General features: G+C 44.2%; 1 protein-coding gene across 1 annotated transcript in view; it reads right to left on the bottom strand.

The window, feature by feature from the left end:
- Positions 1 to 22,863, bottom strand: part of dnpep (aspartyl aminopeptidase) — a 63,826-nt gene that overhangs the window by 7,867 nt on the left and 33,096 nt on the right. The window contains exons 7-14 of the mRNA XM_059967589.1: positions 17,767 to 17,851; positions 15,347 to 15,454; positions 13,697 to 13,774; positions 11,371 to 11,454; positions 8,870 to 9,030; positions 7,773 to 7,812; positions 7,040 to 7,141; positions 4,627 to 4,794 (exon numbers count right to left, since the gene is read on the bottom strand). Of these exons, the coding sequence (XP_059823572.1) occupies positions 4,627 to 4,794; positions 7,040 to 7,141; positions 7,773 to 7,812; positions 8,870 to 9,030; positions 11,371 to 11,454; positions 13,697 to 13,774; positions 15,347 to 15,454; positions 17,767 to 17,851 (826 nt within the window). The remainder of the gene's footprint in view (positions 1 to 4,626; positions 4,795 to 7,039; positions 7,142 to 7,772; positions 7,813 to 8,869; positions 9,031 to 11,370; positions 11,455 to 13,696; positions 13,775 to 15,346; positions 15,455 to 17,766; positions 17,852 to 22,863) is intronic.

The raw sequence follows: 22,863 nt of genomic DNA, 5'->3' as shown, positions 1-22,863 counted from the left end.
AGAGCACTATTAATTCGGGTCTCGGATCCAGGCAAATGAGAGACAATGTAATGGTTTTGGCCAGGGCTCTTAGAGACATCTGTGCTCAGGGCATGACCCTGCTATGTAACAACTACCACGGATATGGACACCCTCGGCAATGTGGGGGTGGGGATTGCATCACCCTACTTTGATGGACATCTACAACTCTGCAAGTCAAGATGAAAGGGGACTGCAGAAGGCGGTACCCCAGAGAGAGACGCACCAGAAGGACTCGATCGCTCAACGCTCCCGTGATAGCTGGAAGCCAGTCAAAAGCCATGTGCGCTCCGTAACTTCTCTGCCTGGGGAGCGGGTGACTGATAATACCGAGAAGGACTTCGAACTAATAACAGGGAAACAACGCTCCCCTGATTCAACGGAGTTGCTTCGTCAAAGACCCGGGCAAGTTTTGTCGTTTCTCCTCACTCTCTCTGAAACACGTGAAACCCAGCGATTCCCCAAAAAGACTGAAGCCTGCAGACTTCTGAGTGACTTTTATATTTCCAACGGACAATATATTATCCCCTAGACAACAGTCGAGATTATTTCTTAATGATGATTATTGCTATACCCGCGCTTTAGATTGAGTTTTGCCGATGTATATGTTCTGAATGTTTGTATTAACCTTACTTTTGTGCCCCCCTTTCTGAATAAAACCGTTCGAAAATAGTGCCATCAGACTCCAACGGACCTCTCTATCTTTGCTGGTGAGTTATCCAGTTACGGGATACGTAACAGGTTTCAATGAGATACTCTCTCATTCTTCCCAATTCCAGCAAGTACAGGCCCAGAGCCATCATCAGCTCTTCATACATTAATCTCTTCATTCCCAGGATCATTCTTGTGAGCCCCCTCTGGACCCTCTCCCTATACTCGAATACACAAATGGAGGCTACAGAGAAAAGCGGACTCAGCTTGTTCTATCATGGGTAGAGTTCTCACCACCATTGCAAATATCTATCAGAGACGGGGTCTCAGGAATGTGACAGGCACAATCAGGGACACCAGCACCTGGACTATGTTCTCTACTCAATGCTCCCATCAGGCAGGAGGTACAGGAGCCTGAAGACCCACACCAAGTTAAACAACAACTTCTTCCCCATGACCAATAGGTACTTGAAACCACCTGAAAAACATTGGACTATATCTTTTCCTCTCTCTCTCTCAACTTGCACTAGTTTTAATAAGATACATAACAGTACAGGCCCTTCAGCCCACAATGTTGTGTCAACCCATCCTGAGATCAATCTAACCCTTCCCCCTATAGTTTTATTATGTTTATTTTGTTATGCAAGTGAAGTATAATAAACGTTAATCTAAGTTTATGTTCACTTATGTTTGTCGCACTTGTAACGTACTGTGTTGCTGTAGGAAGCTGATCTTCCTTGGCATTTACATGATAGGAATAATTTATTATCATGTCATGAAATCTGTTGTTTTGTGACATGAATATAAAAGATTTAAAGATTAGTCTTAACTTAGGTTTACTTTATTTGTCAAAGCATAGAGAAATGTGCTATTCTGCATCATCGACCAACACAGTCCAAGGATGTGCTGGAGGCACACTTTCTGGCACCAACATGGCATGCCCACAACTTACTAACCCAAACCTGCACATCCTTGGAATGTGGGAGGAAAGCAAAGCACTTGGAGGAAACCCATGCAGTCACCTAGGGAATGTATAAACCACTTGCAGACAGCAGCAGGAGTTGAACCCCTCATGGAAAAAATTGCTTTAAGTTACAATATAAAAAATAAAAAATGCAAAAGAGGAATAGTGAGGTAGCATCTATGGTTTCATGAGCCCTTTAGAAACAGCTTGCTCCCCTCTACAGTCAGATTTCTGGAGTATTTGAGTGTGGCTCTACAAGCTCCTATACCTCCTCTCCATGGTAGGAATGGGAACATAGACACAACACTGCAGCACAGAATGACCTTTTAGTCATCTCCAAGATCAATCTAACCCTTCCCTCCTACATAGCTCTCTATTTTTCCTATCATCCATGTGACTGTCTAAGAGTTAAATAACCACCCGTGGCAAGGCAGCCACTACTCTTCATAAAAACCTTTGTATGTGTATATCCTCATAACACATGCTCTCTAGTCCAGGAAGCATCCTGGTAAATCTCTTCTCTGCCTGCTCTAATGCTACATCACTAAAGACTTTAGCAAATTTCTACAGAGGTACTGTGAAGAGCATTCCAACCAGTTGCATTTGGTCTGGAGGAGCCATTGCACAGGATCACTGTTGAGGGTTGTAAACACAGCCAGCTCCACTGTGAGCATTAGCAGCATTCATCATTAAGGAGCCCCTCTGCATAGAACATGCTCTCCTGAACTTCCTGCCAGATCTCCAGCAGGTGGTAAGAGTGGGCTCCCTCACCTCTGCCCCTCTGACCCTCACAGGTGCCCCTCAGGGCTGTGTCCTAAGCCCCCTCCTTTACTCTCTGTATACCCATGACTGTGTTGCCACCCACACCTCCAATCTGCTAATTAAATTTGCTGATGATACATTGATTGGCCTAATCTCAAATAATAATGAGGCAGCCTGCAGAGAAGAAATCATCACCCTGACACAGTGGTGTCAAGAAAACAACCTCTCCCTCAATGTCACAAAAACAAAGGAGCTGGTTGTGGACTACAGGTGGAATGGAGACAGGCTAACCCCTATTGACATCAGCGGATCTGAGGTTGAGAGGGTGAACAGCTTTAAGCTCTTTGGCATGCACATCACTGAGGATCTCACGTGGCCTGTACATACTTGCTGTGCAGTGAAAAAAGCACAACAGCACCCCTTTCACCTCAGATAGTTGAAGTTTGGTGTGAGCCCCCATATCCCAGGAACTTTCTATAGGGGCACAATTGAGAACATCTTGACTAGTATAGGAAATGTACTTCCCTCTCTGCGGAGCCCTGCAACTGAGTGGTATGGACAGCCCAGCACATCTGCAGATGTGAAGTTCCCTCTATTCAGGATATTTACAAGGACAGGTGTGTAAAAAAGACCCAAAGGATCACTGGTGACCCGAGTCACCCAACCACAGTGTTCCAGCGGCTACCGCCCGGGAAACAGTACCACAGCATAAAAGCCAGGACCAACAGGTGCCGGGGACAGCTTCTTCCACCAGGCCACCAGACTGATTAATTCATAATGGCACAACCGTACTTTTGTTATATTGTTTTGTTGTACATAATATTTATTAGAATTTACTAAAAATTGCAATTGCACATTTAGACAGGTGTAACGTAAGGATTTGTATTCCTCATGTATATGAAGGAAGTCAGTAATAAAGTCAATTCAATTCTTATCATTATTACCCTCAGGGAGGAGATACAGGGCGCGCACACATACACACACAGTTTAGGAACAGCTTCTTCCCCGCCACCATCAGATTTCTGAATGGACAATGAACTACCTCACTATTTTTAATACTTATTTCATATTATAAGATTTATAGCATATTTTATGTATCATGTTGTACTGCTGCTGCAAAACAACACATTTGTGATAATAAACCTGATTCATTCACACTACAACACAGGTGTTAGAAGCTGACAGAAACAACAACCGATGGATGATACTTTGAAGTTAGTAGAGGTATTGTTCTCTAGGTGGTGTGTGGGGCTTGAATCCTTCAATAACATCCTTCCCTCGATATGCCAAATGGCTTCATTAGGCTGCTGTGCAAAGGGGAGCTCTCTTCCCCTGACTGACTGCATACTATCTGCAAACTATCCCTGCCTGAACGTTACCTTCACTGGTACCTTGCTGCAACGTCTACATGCCCAGGTCAATAAACCTGCATTTGAAACTTGATAATTGGAGGCATTGTTACCAGTGGTGAAGTATTTAAAATCAAGGTCCCAAAGCTTTGGGTTCTCCTCCCTAAAGCCTGCTGACTGAGTTTCTTCATAGACATTGTCATAAGACATAGGATCACAGTGAGGACATTTGACCCATCCAGTATGCTTTACCATTCCACTCTGGCTGTTTTATTTTCCCTCTCAACCTCATTAGCCCTGTAATCTTTGACACCCTCACTAACAAAGAGCCTAACCACCTCTGCTTTAAATACACCCAAAGGTTTAGGCTCCACAGCAATCTGTGGCACAGACTTACACTCTGACTAAAGAAATTCTTCTTCATCTCTGTTCTAGAGGGATGTCCTTGTATTCTGAGGATGTGTCCTCTGGTCCTAAAAACTCTCCTACTATAGGAAACATAGTTTCCATCTAGGCCTTTCAATATTCGATAGGCTTCAATGGAATTTCTCCTCATTCTTCTAAACTTCAGCAAGTACAGGCCCAGAGCCATCAAACGTTCCTCATACACTAACCCTATCATTCTTAGGATGATTCTCAAGAACATCCTCCGGACCCCCTCCAATGCCAGCACACCTTTTCTTAGATAAGGGGCCAAAAACCACTCAAATATTCCAAGTGCAGTCTGACCACTGCCCTACAAAACCTCAAAGCCATGAGGCAATCAAATGAGTACTTTACAAATAAGTTCCCATGTGAGCTGGGCCCATTAATGATCAATGAACACAGGATGGAGAGGTCTGTCAGAGCTCATGGGAGCCAATAGCAGTGTGGGTCACTCACCTTGAACAGTGTAATGCTCTGGAGAATGCTGGAGGTGCAACACATCTCCCGGATGGAGTGCATGGACAGCTGGGGGCTGCCCAGGTCCACCACTCTCAGCCCCAGACCCGAAGCCAGAATTGGGCCGATCGTAGACCCGCAGGGGCTGTCATTTCTCACCATGACATCCTGAAAACAATTGGAAGCTGGTCAGGAGGAACACATTAAGGACACAGGGCAGAACACTACAGGCCCTTTGGACCATGATGCTGTGCCAATCTTTTAGCTTGGTCCAAGATCAATCTAACATTTTTCACCCATCGCTCTCAAGTTTTCTTTCATCCATGTGTCTACCTAAGGGTTTCTTAAGCATTTCTAATGTATCTGCCTCTCCCACCAACTGTGGCAGAGTATTCCATGCACCCCCTACTCTTGTATAAAAACGTCTCTGACAATCCAATACCTTCCCCCCAATCACCTTAACATTAAGCCCTCTTGTATTGGCCATTTCCATTCTGGGAAAGGTTTCTGGCTGTCTACTCAGTCTCATCTTGTACATCTCTATCAAGACCCCTCTCATCTTCCTTTGCTCCAAAGAGAAAAACCCTAGCTTGCTCAACCTTCCCTCACAAGACAGACTCTCTAGTCCAGGCAACATCATGGTAAATCTCCACTGCACCCTCCAGGAGCTGAGGGAACTCAGCAAGTCAGGCAGCATCTACAGAGGGAGATGTGAACAGTCAACGATGAGATCGAGCATTGAGAATGTAATAGAGGTCAGAAAGCTTAAATTATAAAGATTAACTTTATTTGTCACAGACACATTGAAACATCAAGCCATACAGTGAAATGAATCACTTGCAAACACAGTTGGGAGGATGTGCTGGGGCAGATGGCAAGTATCGCCATGCTTCTGGTACCAACACAGAGTGCCTACAACTCCCTTACTAATCTGTACTTTGGAATATGGGTGGAAACTGGAGCACCGAGAGGAATCCCATGTGGTTTATGGGGAGAATGTACAAACTCCTTAATTATTACTAGATTCTACCCCTCACTTACACACTTGGGGCAAATTGCAGCAGCCAATTAACCTACTAATACACACGTCTTCAAAGTGTGGAAGGAAACTGAAGCATTAACAAGGTCATGGGAAGACCGTGTAGATGGCACTGGAGGCTGGGACTGAACCTGGGTCATTGCTGTTGAGAGACTCACACAGCACAGAACTTGTCCTCTTGCCCAACAGGTCTACACTGAGAACCATGTTTCTGTTTTGTATGAATCCCATTTTATTCATCAACTCTCCCCCAGTTGATCCAGGTTTTTCTCTGGCCAATTAACCCACCAACCAGCACGTTTGGGATGTGGAGGGAATCCACATGGTCACAAACCCCATTCAGACAGCTTGACGTCAGGATTGAACCCTGGTCCCTGCAGAGGAGGAAGTGGCTCTTGGGCGCATCCTCATGGTTGGTGGATTGGGGTGTACAATTATTATATTTCTGGTACACACAAGAGATTTTGCTGATGCTGGAAATCCAGAGCAATGCACACAAAATGCTGGAGGGGAATAAACAATCGACACTCATCCTCAGGACTACTTCCCCACACACTTTTATATAATCATCTTCTGTGTATACATGTTCAATAAATTTTCCTACAATTACAGTACATTTGTTTCTGTATTTTTCTAGAAACTTCTTAATCTTCAGTCTCTAGTCTGAGTATGAGATGGCCATAGCTACTTTTTAGTCTGGTCTGTTCTTTGTTTTCTTAATGCTGCTGCGTCTTGTTCTTCTTTGTTCTTGTAACGTTTAATTAAACAGCCATAAGCAACAAGTTTTGTGGCTCATTCTTGATTTCTGAAAGACTACTGGATTGCAAAAGCATGAGGATCTAACACAGTATTGAGGTGAATTTATACAAATTCCCACTAGATGAACCCATTTTCCTATATATGGGGGCGGGGAAGAGAATAAGACAAAAGAACAGAATAAGGCTGTTCAGCTCATTGAGTCTGCTCTGCCATTCCATCATGTTTATTATCCTTCTCAATCCCATTCTCCTGCCTTCTCCCCATAACCTTTGATTCCATTAAATAATCAAAAACCTATTAACCTTCATTTTAAATATACCCAATGACCTGACCTCCACAGCCCTCTGTGGCAATGAATTCCACAGGTTCACCACCCTCTGGCTAAAGATTCTCCTAATCTCTATTCTAAATGGATATCCATGTATTCTGAGGCTGTGTACCCTGTAGTCCTAGACTCCTCCACTACAGAAAGCATCCTCTCCACATCAACTGCATCTAGGCCTTGCAATATTTCATATGTTTCAAAGAAATATTCATTCATTTTCCTAAACTCCAATGAGTACAGGCCCAAAGCCATCAAACATTCCGATATCCTGACAGGAGCAGCAAATTTACCTGTAGTGAGACTGCCACTTGACTGGCAATCTCTCGAATGATTGCCATCGTTACTGCAGTGGAGGCGTAGCGCTGGTTACTGTTAAACTTAATTACCGGGCCCTGCACAGGAACAGCGAAAGGCTTTGTTAGCAGATCAGAGAGAGAGAACCAAAATCAAAGTAAATTTGTCATCAGTGGCCATTTTATTAGATACACCTGCCCGTTAATGCAAATATCAAATCTGCTGATCTCTTGGGATTTTCATGCACAAGAGTCTCTAGAGTTAATAGAGAATGGAGCAAAAAACTCCGTTAATCAGAAGTCAGAGGAGAATAGCCAGAATGGTTCAAGCTGACAAGAACATGGCAGTAACTCGAATAATCATGCGTTACAACGGTGCTGTGCACAAGAGCATCTCTGAATGCACAACATGTGCAATTTTGAAGTGGATGACCACAAACATGCACTTAGTAGCTAGTTTATTAGGTACAGGAGGTACTTAATAAATATAGTGCAATAATTTTAAATATAAAATGCTTGCATTTTTGTAAATTATCATTTTGCAGTCCAGCATACTCCAAGCCCACTAAGACTCACTAATATTTCATATTTTAAAAAAATTATGAAAAGATTTGCTTAGAAGAATAATCACACATATCCCTCCCTCCCCTCAACTCCTTGCTGTTTTTTGTTGATTTAGAGATTCGTTTGGAAACCTCTGTGGAATTTAATTGTAATACAGGAATTTCACCTTGTGCAGAGCTGGTCTGAGATTCTCCTCATGTTTGTCTCTGGAAAGATTGAAAACAGTAAGTTACAATCAGGTCTGTGGCTTGTTGCTTCTTGTCTGGAGTTCACACCCCCTGCTGTACCGTGAGAATGCAGAGGATGCACATTTATGGTCTCCACACTAACAGTAAGAATGAGACTGCTCTGGAGAGGGTGCAAAGGAAATTCAACAGGGAGTGGAGCATTTTAGTTAAGGGATCCCTTCCAAGCTTCACTTCTTTGAAGCAGAACGTTCTGCCCTCAGCAAGGTCCTTACCTTTATCCCTGCACCCACACATCAGAGAGTTCTGCACCCACCTGCACTGAACTCTTATTTTGCTGCCTGTGTCCACATCTACTTCTTTGGCAAGGTTTACTTACCCACACCGATGACTTCTCCTTCCATCTTCAAACTCCCTCCTTTTCTTGAACTTATACAAACTCTAGCAACAAGATATCAACCATCTTGTCTTCAGTACTACTCCCTCCTATTAAACCTCAGCCCCTCTAAATGCACTACCTTCCACTCTCTGAACCAATCCCAACCGCACCATCAAACCCACAGAAGGTGTGGGGGGTGGGGGGAGTTCATTGTTCGACAGACTGAGCTCTACCTTGCCGAGACCACTATCAGACAGTTCCTTGGAAAGCACCCCTCTAAGAAACATCAGGCTTTTGCCTCCCTCACCATCACCAAACTCATCAACTCCGATGCAGGCAGCATCCCAGTGCACCCTCTCCAGAGGACATATTCTGTAATAGATTGACCAACCTTGGGTTCTTTGCTCTGGAGTAGCAGAGGCTGACAGGAGACACAACAGAGGTTTATGCACTTATGAGATGTACTGTAAATAGAGTGGATGGCCAGCATGCATTTCCCACTGCTGATATGCCTAATACCAGAGGGCATGTATTAGGGGGTGTTTAAAGGGGTAACACACAAAATGCTGTAAGAACTCAGTAGGTCAGGCAGCATTTATGGAAAGGAATAAACAGTTCAGGAACGCAGGAAAGGAAGGAGGAAGAAGCCCAAATAATCAGGATTCCTGTGCAGGAAGAGTGTGAAGTTAGAAAACTTACTGGTAGTTGGGGTGCACAGCATGGGCCATGTCAGAGCTGATCATGAAGGACTTGGGAATGGCTTCCTCGTATGCCGTCAGGTTGCTGGTGCTGCTGGACAGCCGACGAAGAACCAACTCCGTAAGGGAGGACTCCGCACCCTGAGCACTGCCACTACCTACCTGGACCCGGCAGGGAGAAGAGGGAAGAGCAAAGTTAGCACAGATTCGAGACACGTTCACACTTCCACTTATGAGGGGTATAGGATAGGATAGTGGTCACCAATCTTTTTAAGCCCAAGATCATTTACCTCAGCCTTAGTGAAAGTCGAGATCAACCTCAGATCGATTAGTTACACGCATGCACACCAGGACAGAAAAGACCAGAAGTAGAAATAATGTATAAATACCAGGGGTACCCACACTTCTTACACACCGTGGACCAGATTAATATTGACAATATTCTTGCGGACCAGCCAACCAGTCGAGTTGGTTAAACTCGACCGGGATACAGCCATGCTCGAAGCAGGTTCCTTATGTCCAGTCTATTCCACAATTTAGTTTTCACCGTTCTCGGCACTTAGCTTCTGTCTCGCTTGCTCACATTTTTTCCACTGAAAAATCTCAATGTGTTTGTCTTTAAGTGCAGGGTGCTTCGACTCAGGGTACCGAAGCAGTTTTGAGGGCTTCATTCCCTCATTAGACAGCCTCCCAGCCTGAACTGCAGCCTCCCGCCCGCCGCCTTGGCCAGGTGTGGCTGGTTGTGGGTGGGGTGAGAGGACAAGGTTAGGGCCGGAGGTCACCGTGCTGGGGCAGCGGGGGTCGCCGTCCGGAGAGAGCGACTGAGCAAGGAGTGCAACAGGGTGCCTGCACCCTTTACAGGATCTATCGACTGACAAAAGTTTGTTTCAGTAGATCACAGCACGGTAACTGCTCTGATACTTACGGAACTATAAACCCGAATTAGATCATCTGCAAATATTTTAGCACCGGGTTCCCCATGAACATTTAGTGTGCTGAACGGGTTCAGAGGTGGCGCCCATCTTTCCGCGCTCCAGGCCAGCAGCAACGGCACTTCCCGCTGGCCGCACAATCCCTGGCACGAGGGTATCACTGCGCTTAGGCAACTGACAACCTTGCGTGGGTGCAAGTTCAACAGTCGGCGTGACAGGGAATGAGGAAAGGTGCAGCTGACTCAGATTGTTTCTTTGCGGCCCGGTGGTTGGGGACCACTGAATTACTGTAGTGCGGAGAAGCTACACGCATGCACACTGGGCAGAAAGAACAGAACTAGTGGTAAATGCGATTTCAATTTCAATGTTTGGAGAGGTAGGAGGGCTACGGTATGGGTGAAGGTCAATGGGAAGAGGCAGCTTAAATTATTTGGCATGGGCTAATGGACGAAGAGTCTGTTTTTGTGCTGTAGTTTTCTATGACTCTATAACAAATAGGAGGAGTCGGCCATTTGGCCCATTGAGCCTGCTTCATTTAGATCATGGCTGATCAGACCATTGACTCAGCTCCACCTACCTTCATTTTCCAGATAACCCTTAATTCACTTGCTATGCAAAACTATTTTTTTTAATTTTTGATATACAGCATTGAATAGAACCCTCTGTCCCTTCAAGCCCCACCGCCCAGCAGTGCCCCCCAAACCCACAATTTGGCATTGGTAAGGCCAAATTTGGAATATTGTGTGCAGTTCTGGTCACCAAATTATAGGAAAGATATCAATAAATTAGAGAGAGTGCAGAGGCGATTTACTAGGATGTTACCTGGGTTTCAGCAATTAAGTTACAGAGAAAGGTTGAACAAGTTAGGTCTCTATTCATTGGAGCGTAGAAGGTTGAGGGGGGATTTGATCGAGGTATTTAAAATTTTGAGAGGGATAGATAGAGTTGACGTGAACAGGCTGTTTCCATTGAGAGTAGGGGAGATTCAAACTAGAGGACATGATTTGAGAGTTAGGGGGCAGAAGTTTAAGGGAAACACGAGGGGGTATTTCTTTACTCAAAGAGTGATAGCTGTATGGAATGAGCTTCCTGTAGAAGTAGTAGAGGCCAGTTCAGTTGTGTCATTTAAGGTAAAATTGGATAGGTATATGGACAGGAAAGGAGTGGAGGGTTATGGGCTGAGTGCGGGTAGGTGGGACTAGGTGAGATTAAGGGTTCGGCACAGACTAGGAGGGCCAAGATGGCCTGTTTCCGTGCTGTGATTGTTATGTGGTTAACACAGAACAATTTAAAATGATCAATTAACCTACTAACTGGTACTTACTAACCTACTACTTTCGACTGTGGGAGGAAACCAGAGCACCCAGAGGCAAGCCACACAGTCACAGGGAGCAGTGGGAAATCTAACTGTGCCTTATATATATTTAATGAGGTAGCCTCGACTGCTTCTCTGGGCAGAGGATTCCACAAACTTGCTATTCTCTGGGGAAAAACAGTTCCTCCTCATCTGTTCACAAGACCATTTGTTCCTCAATCCAGTCAGAAACATCCTTCCTGCGTCTGCACCTACCTCTTCATTGTCAAACAGCGTAATCATTCGGATATTGGTGTCTTCTGACAGCGTCCCATCATCTTTGGATGAGTCTATCAGGCCCTACGGAGAAACAAGAATGAAGTTTCTTCGTAGAGGTGTCCAGGACATGCAACACGAGATCAGACGAGAGGAAGGTGGTGGGGGAGAGGGGATTTAGTGAGCGGTGGGGGAGGTAAACAGCTGAAGGAGGAATCTCATGGGAGAGGAGAGTGAATGAGACAAGACCCCTTTTACCTAGTCTTGCTTACCATCTGAGAGCCTGTACTTCTCCCACACCCCCATCTTATCTGACTTCTGACATTTCCTTTCCAATCCTGAAGGTTCTTGGCCCAAAATGTTGATTTTTTTTCCCCCTGACCTCAGTTCCTCCAGCAATTTATGTTTTGCTCAAAGATAGAGGTAGAAGCTGTAATTTCATGCAGACAAGTGTGAGAAGTTCCATTTTGCAACAACCAGCACTAAGAAATGGTAACATCAAATAGATCAAAAGAATCCAAGGATGCTGCTGAGCTGTAGGGAGAGGTTGAATAGGTTAGGTCTTTATTCTCTGGAGCACAAGAGAGTGAGGGGAGATTTGATAGCGGTAAACAAAATCATGAGGGGGTATAGATAGGCCAAATGCAAACAGGACTTTTCCACTGAGGTTGTGTGAGACTAGAACTAGATGCCAGAAGTTTTTGGTGAAAGGCAAAATGTTTAAGAGGAATATGAGAGGGAGCTTCTTCACTCATGTACTGTGAGAGTGTGTAATGAGTGCCAGTAGTGGTGAAGTCAGGTTTGATTGCAGCATTTAAGATAAGTTTGGATAAGTACATGGATGGGAGGGGTCTATAGGGCTATGGTCTGGGTCAGGTCAATGGGACTAGGCAGTATAATAATTCAGTATGGACTAGATGTGCTGAAGGGCGTTTGAGTCTAACTGGTAATACGCAAGGGATCGACGTTTCAGGTCCACAGTGCGATGCCTCAACCTGAAACGTCCTCTGCAGGTGTTGCTCAACTTGTTGCTCCTGATTCTAGCAGGCAGCAGTTTCATGACCCCAGCCTCCTCCTACAAGTAAGTGAATCCCAACGCAAGAAACTCTACAGATGCTGGACATCTTCAGCAACATACACACGATGCTCCTCCTGTGGAGGAGAATAAACAGTTGTCCTTTTGGGCTCTGGCCCTTCTCCAACTTGGTAATTTCTCCCCACTCCCCTTTCGCCTTTTTTCCATTCCCCATTCTGGCTCCTGTTTCACCCTTTCTCTTCTCATCTGCCCATCACCCCCTCTCTGGCTCCATTCCTTTTTCCTCTTCCTCCCATGGTCTACTCTCCTAACAGATTCCTTCTTCAGCTTTTCACCTCTTCCACCCATCGCCTCCCACCTCCTCACTTCGTCCCCTCTCACCTACCTTCCCCACCTCACCTATCAACTTGTCCTTCTCCTCCCCCCTCCCCCCGATCTGGCTTCTTTTCTTTTCAAGGCTGGGGTCCTGTTGGAGTCTGATCTAAAGCTGCAGCTTAAACTACGGTTCTACACGGCCGGTGGATTATCGTTCTCGCCACATGGCCTGGTATTTTGATATCTCCAGGTGCGGCCTGGAAGACGTTTGCCTTTGGGGTCGATGTCGCCAACAGAGCGTTGTAGGAGATTAAAACATCAAGCGGTGTGCGCTGCTGTCAGAAAGCCTCTGTACTTGAGTGATCTCTCTCTCTATGGTGAGTGAGTTGGGAGGGGTTGGAGAAGTGATGTGGAAGACTAACATCGAAGCAGCGAGCTGTTGGCCTCCCCTCTTGTTGCAGGAGCAATATTTCTCCCTCACTGGTGAAAGAGCCTGTCTCACATGTCAAAATGTTGGGATCTCTGTAGTCTTTGAAGGACTCTAGATCACTGGCTCTTTGGGGGGGGGGGGGGGGGGGTTGCTATTGCTAGCATGGTGGGTGGAGGTGGTTTTCGGGGGTGGGGGTTGAAGCTTTGCTGCAGCAAGAGGGGTAGGGGGAAGGTTGATTTTTTTTTGCTGCTGCTTGTACGTGGGGGGAGGGAAAACTTTGGGCTTCTAATGTTTTTTGTCATTCATTCTTTGGTTTCTTTCCTGTTTCGAGTATGTCTGCAAAGAGGATGGATTTCAGTTTGTCTACTGAATACATTCTCTGATATCAAATTCAACTATTTGCCCTCTTCCTTTCCAGTCCTGTTAACAGGTCGTAGCCTGAAACATTCCTGTTTATTCCTCTCTGTAGATGCTGACGGACCTGCCTGGCTCCTTTGACCGTGCGTGTGTGCGGTGTTGCCGAATTCCAACACCTCTGTCATTACCTGAAGGGCACAGTAGCAGCTGTGGAGATTATCCAATCGTGGAGCAAATATAAATTCCTTCAAAGCACCACCCAGGGCCTGTGAAGAAGAATAGGGATCTTCACAAAAGAGCAATGCTCAAACCCGCACCAACCTCTTTCGGCACAAAGAAAATGTAAAGTAATCTGAAACATCCTGAGCCAGAAAGTAATACAGCACAGATACAGGCCCTTTGGCCCAAACGTCCCTGCCAACCCAGCTAGTCCCAATTTCTTGTGTCTGGCCCATATCCATCTACGCCCCACCCCTCCACACATCAACATCACCATTGAGCACATTTACATAGAGCTCTGCCACAAGCAGCATCCATCAAAGACCCCACTACACAGGCCTTGCTCTCTCCGTGCTACTTCCATCGAGCAGGAGGTGCAGGAGCCTTAGGTCCCACCCCACCAGATTCAGGAACAGTTATTACCCTACAACCATCAGGCTCCTGAACCAGAGTGGATAACTTCACTCATCACAATGAATTGATCTATGAACCCCAAGAATTTTGCCAGGGCTTGAGGATCCTAATTCTAAGCAGAAGGTTGAATAGTTTCTGAATTTATACCCAGGAGAATGAGGTGTGACTGTATACAGGTATACAAGATTATGAAGGGTATAGTGTAAATATAAGCAGACATTTTCTACTGAGATTAGGTTAGACAAAAGCTAGAGATCATTGGTCAAGGGTAAAAGGGGAAATGTCAAGGGAGAATCTGAAGGGGAACTTCTTCACTCAGAGGGTTGTGAGAATGTGGAGTGAGCTGCCAGTGGAAGTGGTAGATGCAGGTTTGATATCAAAATTTTAGAGAATTTTGGATAGGAACATGGATGGGAGGGGTATGGAGGCTTGGTCCAGGTGCAGATTGATGGGACTATGCAAATAGATCGATCAGCACAGATTAGATGGGCTAAAAGGCCTGTTCTATGACACTGCCCTGCAGAGTCCTATTCAATGACTCATTACAACTCATGCTCAGTATTTTTTATTTGCAGTTTGTGTTCTTTTGCACATTGGTTTGTTAGTCAGACTTTGCATGTTTATGTATAATTTTTCATAAAACTATTGTATTTTTTCTTGTAAATGTCACAAGTAAATGAATATCAAGGTGGTTTATGATAATATATGCATACTTTGATAATAAATTGACTTTGGACTACTGTACCTGTCACAGTCACTGGCAATCTGTTCCAAATACTCGTCAACCTCTGCATAAAAAAATTGCCTCTTAGATCCTTTAAAAATCTTTTCCCTCTCAACCTAAACCTATGTCACCTAGTTTTGAACTCCCCTACCCTGGGGAAAAAAATTGTTATCATCTACCTTATCAATGCCTCTCATAATTTTGAACATTTCTTTCAGGTCCATCCCCCGCCATTCTCCAGCTTTCAAAGGAATAAAGCCCTAGCCTAGCCAACCTCTCCCTGTAGATCAGAACCTCCTGTTCTGGCAATATCCTGGTAAATATTTTCTGTAGTCAATCTTTGGCAGTACATCCATTTCTTTTGTAGATATTGTGGCCATGTCCCATTCTGGAGAATGGATAGCCCAACACAGGGTCCCAGCCTATTCATTCCAGCACCCCCAACAGGTAGCTGTGCACAGCATGTCAGGTGGGTACTCACCGCGGGCTGTGTATCGGCCAGGCACAGCTCGAAGTCAAGGATATTTTCTGCATTCACTCCCAGCTCTGTGCAGATCAAATTCAGCAGGACAGGATGGTGCTTGTCACACTGCAGATAAACCACATCACGAGCCCAGTCAGACCAATATGAGTGTGGTCAATATATCATTTATTGCAGATATTATTATGGCGGGAGTACAGTTTGTGCAATCACCTGACAGTGCCAATTACTGCCGCCCACAAGTTCTCCCCATAACTGCAAAGGTTTCTTCCGGGTGTTCCAGCTTCCACCCACATTCCAAAGAAGTACAGATTAGTAAGCTGTGAGCATGCAGTGTGGCAACAATTGCCCCTGTAGCTACCTCCACAGACTGTACTGGTCACTAACACAAGCAGTGCATTTCACTGTATTTCAATGTACATGTGATAATCTTTAAGACATCGATACTGCCAGTGATTGTTGTGGAGGCAAAACAGCAGAATTATAGGAAAGATGTCAACAAAATAGAGAGAGTACAGAGATTTACTAGAATGTTACCTGGGTTTCAGCACCTAAGTTACAGAGAAAGGTTGAGCAAGTTAGGTCTTTATTCTTTGGAGTGTAGAAGGTTGAGGGGGGACTTGATAGAGGTATTTAAGATTATGAGGGGGATAGATAGAGTTGACGTGGATAGGCTTTTTCCTTTGAGAGTAGGGGAGATTCAAACAAGAGGACATGAGTTGAGAGTTAGGGGGCAAAAGTTTAGGGGTAACACGAGGGGGAATTTCTTTACTCAGAGAGTAGTAGCTGTGTGGAATGAGCTTCCAGTAGAAGTGGTAGAGGCAGCTTTGATATTGTCATTTAAAAAAAAAATTGGATAGGTTTATGGACAAAAAAGGAATGGAGGGTTCTGGGCAGAGTGCAGGTCAACGGGACTAGGTGAGAGTAACTGTTCAGCACGGACTAGAAGGGCCAAGTTGGCCTGTTTTCATGCTGTAATTGTTATATGGTTATATGTTTAGAGGCTCTTAGATAGGCACATGAATGTGCTGAGAATGGATGGATAGACAAATTGAATTAACTTTAAAGATTAAAGGATAGCTTTATTTGTCATATATGGAGTGCAGCATCAAAACGTGCAGTGAAAAACATTGCTCATGTCAATGACCAGATTCCAAGGATGCGGTGGGGACAGCCTACAAGTGTCACTATGCTGCCAACACCAACGTAACATGCCCATAACTTACCAACCTAACCTGTATGTCTTTGCAATGGGAGGGAACCAGAGCACCCTGAGGAAATCCACATTGTCAAGGAAAGAACATAGACTCCTTAAAGGCAGCAGTGGAACTGAACCCGAGTCACTGACATGATCAAGCGTTACGCTGTTATGCTACCCGGTCACCCACTAGCTCAGTTCTGTTTTCAGTTAGTTCAGCACCTGTACTGTACTGGAACCCTGTAGAGCAGAGAACATTACAACAGTACAGGCCCTTTGACCCACGATGCTGTGCCGACCTTTTAACCTACTCTGTGATTGATCTAACCCTTCCATCTCACACGACCCTCTACTTTTCCACCATCCATGTGTCCATCTAAGAGCCACGTTCTGATCTTTGATACTCATTTAAAAACCAGTGAACCTTTTTTATATTTTGAGATTGATAAATGATGTAAATCGTTATATGCAAAGTCTGACACCCCTCAGAGGGCAGCAGACATGGAGTATTGTGCTCACTTCTGGTCACCTCATTATATAGGAAGAATGTGGAAGCTTCAGAGAGGCTGCTGAGGAGACTTACCAGGATGCTGCCAGGACTGGAGAGTATGTTTTCTGATGAAAAGTTGAGCAAGCTAAGGCTTTTCTCTTTGGAGCAAAGGAAGATGAGAGAGGACTTGATAAAGGTGTACAAGATGGTAAGAGGCTTATGTAGGGTAGACAGCCAGAGACTTTTCCCCAGGGCAGCAATGGTTAATACAAGGAGGCATAATTTTAAGGTGATTGGAGGAAAGTATAGGGGGAAGGGGTGTCAAAGAAATGTGTTTTTTTTTTAAATACACGAAGAGCAAGTGAGTGTGTGGAACAAACTGCCAGGTGCACTGGTAGAGATAGATACAATAGGGACATTTAACAGACCTTTAGATAGACACATGAATGAAAAAAGAAAAGGGTTATGTGGGAGGGAAGGGTTAGATTGATCTTAGAGTAGGTTAAAAGACTAGCACAACAGTGGGCCAAAGGGCCTGTACTGTCCAATGCTCTATTCCATATATCCAGTGCCAGCTTCGGAAACAAGTTGTCCCTCAGGTCCTATTTAAATCTTTCCCCCTCTCACCCTAAACCTATACCCATTAGATCCGGACTCAACCCTAGGGAAAAGACTGATACCATCCACCTCGATGAACCTGTAGTTTAAGATCACTTTAGAAAGTTGCTTTACCAGTTGGGTAACTTCACTGGCATTCCCACTGCTCTTCCCTCCCATCTCCAGCTGCTCCTGTACAGCTGTGGCAATGATTGGAACCCTGAAAACAGAAACAAGGTAAAGTGTTTAGCTCAACCAGGCAGAACTCAGAATCAGGTTTATTTATAGACCCCCACCATCCATGCCAAGCCCTCCTCTCAGAATGTATTTCACTATGTTTCAAAGTACATGTGATAAGTAAACTTGATCCTGAATCTTCATGCTACTGCCATCAGACAGGAGGTACAGGAGCTTTTAAACCCACAGCACCAGGTTCAGGAACAGTTATTTATTTCGAGATACAGTGCCAAACAGGCCCTTTGGGCCCAATCTGCAACATTGTCCAGCAACCCACCTATTTAGCCCAAGCCTAATCACAGAATAACTTACACTGACCAACTAACTGGTACATCTTTAGAATGCAGGAGGAAAGCAGAGCACCCGGAGGAAACCCTTGTGTTCACAGGGACGTGCACTATCTCCTTACAGACAGTGTTGGCACTGAACTCCGATCTTCGAGCTGTAGTAGAGCTGCACTAACTGCTATGCTACCACGGTGCCCCGACAACCATCCAGCTCTTGTACCATCGTGGACAACCTCACTCAGCACAACTCTAAACGGATTCTATGACCTACACACTCCCTTTCAAGGACTTCACAACTCATGCTCTCAGTATTATTTACTTTTTAAACTGCACAGTTTGGCTTCTTTTGGATATTGTTTCCCACAGCATCACATCAGCAGAATTCACAAGAAATATGACAATAAACTTAATTTGAAAATAATAAAGCTATTAAAAATAACTCGGGTTAATGTGCATAGGGATAGGATTGAAAAGCAGAATGATGTTACAAGTCGACTGAATTGCTCGCCCGATCTCATTTGGGAATATCACAAAATGTTCTAGACTCAAGCCATAAAGAGGATTTACAGGGACTGGGATAGGTGCATAATTAACGATTAAGTTGATAATTGAATTAAGTCACTATAACCAAGAAAGACTGAAAATATGAAGGTCTTTTCTTTTGAGAGTGAAAGAGTCCAACTTCAAGTTTATTGTCATCTGATTGTACATATGGACATGAGAAGGAATTTCTTTAACCAGAGAGTGACAGATCTGTGGAATTCTTCGCCGTGGGCAACTGTAAAAGCCAAGTCTTTATGTATATTTAAGGCAGAGGTTGATTCTTGATTGGTCAGGGGGAAGGCAGGAGATTACGGCCAAGAGGAAAATTAAATCAGCCATAATGAGCTGGCAGAGCAGACTTGATGGGCCAAATGGCCTAATTCTGCTCCTGTATCTTATGGTTTTGCTAATACAACTAAACAAAACATCCCTCTGGACCACAGTGCACCTACAATACAGATATCACTCAGCACATAAAACAAAATATTACAAGATCAGCAGTGTAATTGATCACAGAAGACATGAACAGGACGGAAATTTTCAACATTAATTGGAGACGGAGAGGCCACCGCAACCATGCGTGTGGCTATCTTGTGATGCTTGACAAAGATGTATCTGTGTGTGATTAATAGAACATAGTACAGTACAGCACGGGGCAGGCCATTCAGCCCACAATCTCGTTGTCAATTTATACCAAATGCCTTCCTCCTGCACAGGCTTCATATCCTTCTATTCCTTTTGTATTTATGAGTCAACCAAGATCACAACTGGGCACCACAAGTGTAAGATGTTGATGAATCCAAAAGAGATTGCACGAACAAGTTCTTTATCTGGGGAGGGCCAAGAATGTGAAACTCATTGCAACACAAGGTAGCTGCGGCAAACAGCACCAAAGCATTTACAGGGAAGCTGGAAAAATGACAGAAGTGATTCATGAAGACAAGGGTGAGGTGCGTACTCTCAGACAACCTGGGTGAATGGTGGGGCTCTGATGCGTGTGTAAGAACAAAGTGATCTGGGAAAGCAGATCCATAATCCTTTGAAAGTGGCCCTCTTAAATAGGGGCACAACGAGAGCTTTCATTGTCCTTCATAAACCAAAAATGAATTCAGCGAATAGCCAGAATTCTTTTTGTTTATTTGGGACACTATACTGCTTAATTGGGACAAGAGACTTGCTGATTAGTTTCTAATTAGCTTCAGTCATGCGTACTGTGTATCCATTAGACACTACACTGTGCTTAGAGAATACAGTTTTTAAACTGTCCGTAGCACGTGTTTGTGTTTTTGTCATTGACAGTTGGTGAAAAATAAGCTGTAAAACACAGAACAGTTTTGCTCACTGTGGTTTCAAGCATTCAGGCTTGGAATTGCTAGAAACAGCCAGTGGAGAAAATGAAATAATTCAGCAAGAACTAGGAAGAATTTTAAAGTATCAACAGTCATCTTTGATGAAAATGACTGTTACAATGAAAATGAAGATTTGGGGGATGCAATTGTTGAAAGGGATTAGGCATTAAGTGTCTGCACCGATTTTGTCCATTTACAGTCAATCAAAAGAACATGGCAGAAATACTGGATGAATTCCTCCATTGATACTTATAGGAACTAACAAAGTTTTATAGTACTACAGTAGTATTGATCGTGTTCTAATTTGTTCATGCATTTCACTTAAATGCACAATTTGTTACTCAGTTAAACATAGTTGGTCTCTTTTTTTTAAAATATAAATACCTTTGTATATATATCCATGGGACTACAGCAGCTGCTTAGTTGGGCCAAAATGTACTGATCCCAGTATGTACGAATTAACCTGAAGCCACTCTTCTGTACAGGAGCTGAGGATGTTATGTTGAAGTTGTACAAGAGGACAAATTTATATATTACGTAGCCCGGGTTACCGACCTACAGGAAAGAAAAGACTAAGATTGAAAGTATGGAGAAAATTTAAGAGCAAAAGGATTGCAAGGGACAAAACTGGTCCTCTCGAAGAATCAGAATTGCTCCTCCTTTGTAACTGTATCTATTCAGGAGACGAACAGACTCTACAGAACTGAGGCAAAGCAGCAGCAAGGTCATGTACCCTGTACAGATTACAGGAGGAGGACTGGAAAACTGCAAATGTCACTCCACTCTTCAAGAAGGGAGAGAGGCAGAAGGAAGGAAACTACAGGCCAGTTAGCCTAACCTCAGTGGTTGGGAAGACATTGGAGTCAACTGTTAAGAATGTGGGTTTGGGGTACCTGGAAGCACATGATAAAATAGTCCAAAGTCAGCATTGTCATATTTGCAAGAGACAGAGAGTGGGAATAAAAGGATCCCTTTCAGATTGGCTGCCAGTTACTAGTGGTGTTCCACAGGGATCTGTGTTGGGACCGCTTATTTTTCATTATAGGTCAATGATTTGGATGATGGAATTGATGGCTTTGGGGCCAAGTTTGTGGATGATACAAAGATAGGTGGAAGGGCTCATAGTTTTGAGGAAGTAAAGTGGCTACAAAGGACTTAGATTAGGAGAATAGTCAAAGAAATGACAGATGGTCATAATTTTGATAGAAAATAGTCTACACATTTTATTTCTTCTAAATAGGGAGAATATTCAAAACTCAGGTACAAAGGGACTTGGTTATCCTTGTGCAGGATTCCCAGAAGGTTAATTTGTAGGTTGAGTCAGTGGTGAAGAAGGGAAATATGATGTTAAGAGTCATTGAATCATAGAGAAGTGCAGCACGGAAACAGGCCCTTCAGCCCAATGAGTCCATGCCAAAACCACTTAAACAGCCTACTCCCATTGACTTGCACTGGGACCACAGCCCTCCATACCCCTACCATCCATATACCCATCCAAACTTCTCTTAAACATTGAAATCAAGCTCACTTGCTGGTAGTTCATTCCACACTCATCACCATCTTAGTGAGGAGGTTTCCCCTCACTTACTCTTCTCACAATTCATCCTTAACCCACGACCTCTGGCTGCAGTCCCACACAACCTCACCTGTAAAAATCATGCTTACTTCACCTTTGTACACCAAATCTTCTTATGTTCCAAGGAATATTGCCTAACCTATTCAATCTTTCCTTATAACTAACTCAGGTCCTCCAGACCTGGCAACATTCTCATAAATTTTCTCCGTACTCTTAACCTGTTTACATTTTTCCTGTAGGTAGGTGACCAAAACTGCACACAACACTCCAAATTAGGCCTCACCGATGTCTTATACAACTTCAACATCCCATCTCCTGTACCCAATACTTTGATTTATGAAAGCCAATATGCCAAAAGCTCCCTTTACAACCCTGTCCACCTGTGACGACATTTTCAATGAATTATGGACCCATATACCCAGATCCCCTTGTTCCATCACACTCTTCAGTGCCTACCATTCACTGTGCAAGACCAACCTGGTTGGTCGTACCTAAGTACAAGACCTCACACTTGTCTGCATTAAATTCCACCTAACATTTGCAGCCCATTTTCCCAGCTGATTCAGATCCCTCTACAAGCCTTCCTCACTCTCCACTGCACCCCCAATCTCGGTGTCATCTGCAAAGTTGCTGATCCAGTGAACCACGGTATCATCCAGATCATTGATACAGATGAAAAACAACAAAAATCCCAGCACCAATCCCTGATGCACACCACTAGTCACAGGCCTCCAGTCAGAGAAGCAACCCTCTACTACCACTCACTGGTTTCTCCCACAAAGCCAATGTCTAATCCAATTCACTACCTCATCCTGAATGCCAAGCAACTGAACCTTCTTGATCAGCCTCCCATGCAGGACTTTGTCAAAAGCCTTACTAAAGTCCATGTAGACAACATCCATTGCTTTGTCTTCATCTGCCTTCCTGGTAACCTCAAGGAAAAACTCTATAGGACAGGTTTGACATGACCTACCATGCATGAAGCCAAGCTGACTATCCCTATTCAGTTCATGTCTTTCCAAATACTTATCTATCCTGAGCCTTAGAATACCTTCCAATAACTTTTCCACAACTGATGTCAGTCTCACCGGCCTATAATTTCCTTGTTTATGTTTACAACTCTTTTTAAAGAGTGGAACAACATTGGCTGTCCTTCAATCCTCTTGTTCCTCTCTTGTCACTATGGAAGATTTAAATATCTCTGCTAGGGCCTGGCAATGTCTGCACCTACCCCTCTGCA

This window comes from Hypanus sabinus, chromosome 4 (assembly GCF_030144855.1).
Source record: "Hypanus sabinus isolate sHypSab1 chromosome 4, sHypSab1.hap1, whole genome shotgun sequence".
NCBI classification, from domain to species: domain Eukaryota; kingdom Metazoa; phylum Chordata; class Chondrichthyes; order Myliobatiformes; family Dasyatidae; genus Hypanus; species Hypanus sabinus.
The sequence above is the reverse complement of the archived record's forward strand: the minus strand, read 5'-3'. Positions and strand labels throughout refer to the sequence as shown.